The sequence below is a fragment of the Salvelinus alpinus genome, chromosome 11, assembly GCF_045679555.1.
Source record: "Salvelinus alpinus chromosome 11, SLU_Salpinus.1, whole genome shotgun sequence".
Classification (NCBI taxonomy): Eukaryota; Metazoa; Chordata; class Actinopteri; order Salmoniformes; family Salmonidae; genus Salvelinus; species Salvelinus alpinus.
The window spans coordinates 72,313,608-72,320,529 of record NC_092096.1 but is presented as its reverse complement, the minus strand read 5'-3'; the positions used below and the strand labels follow the sequence as shown (position 1 = coordinate 72,320,529).

The following is a 6,922-nucleotide window of genomic DNA, read 5'->3' as shown; positions in this document are numbered from 1 at the left end:
ACGAGGCAGAGGTTATATCTGAGATCTACAGACAGTTCCTTGGACTTCATGGTATAGTTTCTGCACTGTCAACTGTGGGACTTTTATATAGACAGGTGTGTTTCTTCAAAATAATGGCCACAGGAGGACTCAAATCAAGTTGTAGTGACGTCTCAAGGATGATCAGAGGAGATTGGATGCACCTGAGCTCAATTTAGAGCGTTATAGCAAAGGGGTGTGAATACTTACGTAAATTATATATTTCCCATTTACAACAAATTTGAACACATTTCTAAAAACATGTTTTCACTTTGTCTTTATGCGGTATTGTGATGTCATTATGGGGTATTGTGATGTCATTATGGGGTATTGTGATGTCATTATGGGGTATTGTGATGTCATTATGGGGTATTGTGATGTCATTATGGGGTATTGTGATGTCATTATGGGGTATTGTGATGTCATTATGGGGTATTGTGATGTCATTATGGGGTATTGTGATGTCATTATGGGGTATAGTGATGTCATTATGGGGTATTGTGATGTCATTATGGGGTATAGTGATGTCATTATGGGGTATTGTGATGTCATTATGGGGTATAGTGATGTCATTATGGGGTATAGTGTGTAGATGGGTGAGAGATTTTTTTTTAAATAATCCATTGTGAATTCAGGCTGTAACAACAAAATGTGGAATAAGTCAAGGGGTATGAATACTTTCTCACTGTCCAATTACTGGTTCTAAATGAGGACTTACTTCCAGTTCTCCCTGTGAGTCATTTTCAGGAGATCCCCCTAGAAGAGAGAGAGAGGGGGGGGAGAGAAAGAGAGAGGAGAGAGAGAGAGGAGGGGAGGAGAGATAGAGAGGGGGAGGAGAGAGAGAGAGAGAGAGGGAGGAGGGGAGGAGAGACAGAGAGACAGAGAGAGAGAGAGAGAGAGAGGGGGAGGAGAGAGAGAGGGGGGGGAGAGAGAAGAGAGAGAGGGGGGAGAGAGAGAGCGAGAGGGTGGAGAGAGAGAGTTCTATTAGAACTCACCAAAAACTACACATATCTAGGACTAAATATCAGCAACACGGGTAGCTTTCACATGGCTGTGAATGAGCTGAGAGACAAAGCAAGAAGAGCATTCTATGCCATTAAAAGGAACATTAAAATTGAAATTAGAACCAATTAGAATCTGGCTCAAAATGTTTCAATCAGTTATAGAACTAATTGATCTATATGGCAGTGAAGTATGGGGTCCACTCTCTAACAGTGAAGTATGGGGTCCACTCGCTAATAATGAATTTACCAAATGGGACAAACATCTAATTGAAATATTGCATGCAGAGTTTTGCAAGACCGTATTGCAAGTGCAAAGAAAAATAGAGCATGTAGAGTAGAAGTGGGCCAATACCCCCTCCTTATTCAAATAGAACAAAGAGCCGTCACATTTTACAGCCATCTAAAAACAAGTGACCCCAAAACATTCCATCACACAGCTCTACAATGTCAAGAGATGAAACAAGAGAAGAGTCCCCTCAGCCAGCTGGTTCTGAGGCTCAGTTCACAAACCCAAACCAACCCCATAGAGCCTCAGGACAGCAGTCAGCCAGCTGGTTCTGAGGCTCAGTTCACGAACCCAAACCAACCCCATACAGCCTCAGAACAGCAGTCAGCCAGCTGGTTCTGAGGCTCAGTTCACTAATCCAAACCAACCCCATAGAGCCTCAGGACAGCAGTCAGCCAGCTGGTTCTGAGGCTCAGTTCACGAACCCAAACCAACCCCATAGAGCCTCAGGACAGCAGTCAGCCAGCTGGTTCTGAGGCTCAGTTAACGAACCCAAACCAACCCCATAGAGCCTCAGGACAGCAGTCAGCCAGCTGGTTCTGAGGCTCAGTTCACTAATCCAAACCAACCCCATAGAGCCTCAGGACAGCAGTCAGCCAGCTGGTTCTGAGGCTCAGTTCACTAATCCAAACCAACCCCGTAGAGCCTCAGGACAGCACTCATCCAGCTGGTTCTGAGGCTCAGTTCACAAACCCAAACCAACCCCATAGAGCCTCAGGACAGCAGTCAGCCAGCTGGTTCTGAAGCTCAGTTCACTAACCCAAACCAACACCATAGAGCCTCAGGACAGCACTCAGAACATCTGGCCCAACCAAATTATGACAAAGCAAAAATTAATATAGCACCTATTGGAAAGACACCACAAAAAATCTAAGTAAACTTCAATGCTATTTGTCTCTAAACAGACAGTACTTGGTGGCAGACTATCTGACCACTGTGACTGATAGAAAACTGAGGAAAACATTGACTAGGTACAGACTCAGTGAGCACAGCCTGGCTATAGAGACCGGTCGTCACAGACAAACCTGGCTGTCCAGAGAGGACAGTCTGCCTATAGAGACCGGTCGTCACAGACAAACCTGGCTGCCCAGAGAGGACAGTCTGGCTATAGAGACCGGTCGTCACAGACAAACCTGGCTGCCCAGAGAGGACAGTCTGGCTACAGAGACCGGTCGTCACAGACAAACCTGGCTGCCCAGAGAGGACAGTCTGGCTATAGAGACCGGTCATCACAGACAAACCTGGCTGCCCAGAGAGGACAGGCTGTGCTCACTCTGCTCCAGGGGAGAGGTAGAGACAGAGCTGCATTTCCTATTACACTGTGACAAATACTCAGACCTAAGAGAATATTTCTTTCCCAAAATTATAATTCAATACAAACATTTTCAAACTATAAAATATGAAGAAAAAATCTAATATTTATTGGGTGAAAAGCCAAAATGTGCAGTTTTAACAGCCAAATATGTGTCCTCCTGGCACAACCTGAGGGACAGACAGTATAAAGTGCAAAGTAATGTTGATAATATTTCCCATCTTGTTTTGTTTTGTCTTTCATACCATGTCATGTGTCTTCTCAGTCATGTTGACACTGGTCTACTACCAGGTCATGTGTCTTCTCAGTCATGTTCACACTGGTCTACTACCAGGTCATGTGTCTTCTCAGTCATTTTGACACTGGTCTACTACCAGGTCATGTGTCTTCTCAGTCATGTTGACACTGGTCTACTACTGTTGCTTTAATGTATTAATGTTCTGATTAATATTGTTGTTGTAGTTGTTATTAATCCCATGTCCACTACTACTATTATTATTGCTGTTGGTCCCACCATTTCTGTTATATGTATACTTTGAAAATGTAGGTAATTGAACTTTCCATGTCAATAAAGTCTACAGAATTTAATTGAAATTTAATTGAGAGAGAGAGAACTAAAAAAAAATGGGACAAACATCAAATTGAGAGACTGAATGCAGAATTCTGCAAAACTATCCTCTGTGTACAACAGCAAATAATGTATGCAGAGCAGAATTCGGCAGATACCCGCTAATTATCAAAATCCAGAAAAGAGCCGTTAAATTCTACAGTGAGGGAAAAAAGTATTTGATCCCCTGCTGATTTTTCACGTTTGCCCACTGACAAAGAAATAAATCAGTCTATCATTTTAAATGTAGGTTTATTTGAACAGTGAGAGACAGAATAACAACAAAAAAAATCAGAAAAACGCATGTCAAAAATGTTAAAAATTGATTTGCAAGAGAGTATTCATTGCGGAAACCGTTTACCAAACGGAAGCAAACAGAGAAAAACGTGAGTGTCTATTGGACAAATTCAGCTAGGTCCCGCCCCATTTCGTTCTGTTTGCTACAGAATCGGCGTAATGAATACACCCCAGATCTAGCCTATTTCTTAGCGAAGTGAGTAATTTATAGTACCGTTACACGTTAGTCTAGATTTGCAAGCAAGCAGGTGTGTGATATTTACGAGGTCTTGTATATCACTTCACAAGATCTAGCTAACCTTACATTAGCCAACGTTAACCTAGATTATGTGTTGATTATAAATGTCTACATAGGTGGTTAACTAGCGTTGATATAAAAACACAAAAAATAAAAACCATATGATTAACGTTACTAGCTATGCAGCTATCAAGCAAACGTGTGGAGAAGGGCTGAATCCAAGACGCATTTTTATGTTGTCACACACCCTGTCGTAGTAGAATAATCTAGCTAGCTATTTAGCTCGGTGATACTGAGATAATATCACAAATCTACCTGGATATTTTCAGGTTACACACAACGACACAATGGAACTGCTAGAGCTAACGTTAGCTAGCTAGCATTTAGCTTACGACCACGTTATGCATGCTGTCAATTCACCTGATCGTAACATAGCTGACGTTAATTGGTAGCTAACTAGCAAATAACACAGGCCGTTGTAAGCAGTAGCTAACAATATAAGCGTTACCTGGGGTTGTACTCCAGCCATATCTCCTGTTGTTATTGTAGCTAACTAGCTATCCGGCTCGCTAAACACCGGCCCCACACTAAACTGATGCATTCTCGATTTAGAAACTGACAGCTGCGCTGCCAACGTAAGAATTCCACTTATATTTCGTAGTTTACGTAAGACAGCCTCACAGAAAAGCGTAAAAAGGTGCTTGAACGATTTATTTAAAATGTATTTAACCTTTATTTAACTTGGCAAGTCAGTTAAGAACACATTCTTATTTACAATGACATCATACCAAAAGGCCTCCTGATATAGGACAAAACACACTTCACGACAAGAGAGACACTACATAAAGAAAGACCTAAGACAACAACATAGCATGGTAGCAACACCACATGACAACACAGCATGGTAGCAACACAACATGACAACACAGCATGGTAGCAACACCACATGACAACACAGCATGGTAGCAACACATGACAACACAGCATGGTAGCAACACCACATGACAACACAGCATGGTAGCAACACAACATAACAACACAGCATGGTAGCAACACAACATAACAACACAGCATGGTAGCAACACAACATAACAACACAGCATGGTAGCAACACCACATGACAACACAGCATGGTAGCAACACATGACAACACAGCATGGTAGCAACACCACATGACAACACAGCATGGTAGCAACACAACATAACAACACAGCATGGTAGCAACACAACATAACAACACAGCATGGTAGCAACACAACATGGTAGCATCACCACATGACAACAACATGGTAGCAACATTATTGTGTACAGACATCAGCACAAAGGGCAAGAAGGTAGAGACAACAATACATGATGTGAAGCAGCCACAAATATTTATGCCAATAAATACAATTTATTTGTCTATTCAGGTTTAAAGCTGTCTCCACAAGGGGGAGCTCTTCCTCGGGTTTTAAAATTGGTTTGGTTTCCAACAGCGTCGACTGCTGGTCCAATAAAACCAAAGAATATGGAGTTCTTTGTTTATCTGAAAAAGAAAAAGATATAGAAAAAGGAATATACTCTGGAGACAGACATACGGATGGATGGACAGACAGATGGACGGATGGATGGACAGACAGACAGACAGACAGACAGACAGATGGATGGATGAATGGACAGACAGACAGACAGACAGATGAATGGACAGACAGACAGACAGACAGATGAATGGACAGACAGACAGACAGACAGGTGATTTACCTGGAGCTCTTGGACAAAGGAAAACAGACTGGCTGCACAGAACACAGTCTTCTGTGAATGATTGATCAAGTTGCTGTGGTAATACCTGCTTACTCAACCATTTCTTTGATGCCATTTTACTGACAGAATGATAACTATGACCAAATCCAACAGCAGTCTTTCAACACAAGTCCCCAAAAAACATGTTTCCTCCTTTTATACAGAAAGAGCATGAACCAACTATACCTGGGCAGTCCTGGGGTGTATTCATTAGTGCACACTGTATAAAATCATAACAAAACACTTCCCAACTGAAAACCTTTTGCAACAAAAACAAGAGTTTCTTATTAGGCAAATGTAGGTCATGTAGGTCTCTCCCTGTTTGGTCCCGTTTGGTTCCATTTGGTTCCGTTTGGTCCCATTTGCTTCCGTTTGGTCCCGTTTGCTTCCGTTTGGCCCCATTTGGTCCCGTTTGCTTCCGTTTGGTCCCATTTGGCCCCGTTTGGTCCCGTTTGCTTCCGTTTGGTCCTGTTTGCTTCCGTTTGGCCCCGTTTGGTCCCGTTTTCTTCCGTTTGGTCCCATTTGCTTCCGTTTGGTCCCGTTTGCTTCCGTTTGGCCCCGTTTGGTCCCGTTTGCTTCCGTTTGGTCCCATTTGGTCCCGTTTGGTCCTGTTTGCTTCCGTTTGGCAGTGGTGGAAAAAGTACTCAATTGTCATACTTGAGTAAAAGTAAAGATACATCAACAGAAAATGACTCCAGTAAAATACTACTTGAGTAAAAGTCTAAAAGTATCTGGTTTTAAATTTACTTAATAGTAAAGTGGTAGAAAACGGTACTCAATCGTCATACTTGAGTAAAAGTACAAAGTAATAGTAAATGCTATACATCAAATTCCTGATATTGAGCAAACCAGACGGCACTATTTCCGTATTCTTTTTTAATTACGGAGAGACATGGGCCCACTCCAACAATCAGACGTCATTTACAAACACAGTATTTGGTGTTTCGTGAGTCCGCCAGATCAGAGGCAGTAGGGATGACAAAGTGTTATATTGATCGGTGCCATAATTCTGTCCTCCTTGAGCGTTCTAAATGTAACGAGTACTTTTGAGTCTCAGGGGAAATGTAAGGAATAAAAAGTACATTATTTTCTTTACGAATGTAGTGGAGTAAAAGTAAAAGTTGTCAAAAATATAAATAGTCAAGTAAAGTACAGATACCCCCCAAAAAACTACTTAAGTGGTACTTAAAAAGTATTTTACTTAAGTAGTACTTAAAAAGTATTTTACTTAAGTCCTATCAACCACTGCTGTTGGGTCCTGTTTGGTCCAGTTTGCTTCTGTTTGGTTCCTAGTGAATACACAACAGGCTCAGGCTGAATGTCCTCCGTCGATCACGCAGTCCAAAGTGTGTGTTTGATTTTTAATCTCCAGCGTTGACAT

The 6,922-nt window shown here is 41.9% G+C and overlaps 1 protein-coding gene across 4 annotated transcripts in view; it reads right to left on the bottom strand.

Moving 5' to 3' along the window:
• The window catches only part of rnf175 (ring finger protein 175), a 37,947-nt gene extending 31,025 nt beyond the window's left edge, over window positions 1-6,922 (bottom strand). For 2 of the 4 annotated variants that reach the window (XM_071334164.1, XM_071334166.1), the window contains exons 1-2: window positions 4,271-6,920; window positions 737-774 (exon numbers count right to left, since the gene is read on the bottom strand). In XM_071334164.1, coding sequence (XP_071190265.1) covers window positions 737-774; window positions 4,271-4,291 — 59 coding nt within the window. In that variant the 5' untranslated portion in view covers window positions 4,292-6,920. Of the gene's footprint in view, window positions 1-736; window positions 775-4,270 lie in introns of all 4 variants that reach the window. The other 2 variants (XM_071334165.1, XM_071334167.1) reach the window with 2 other exon arrangements.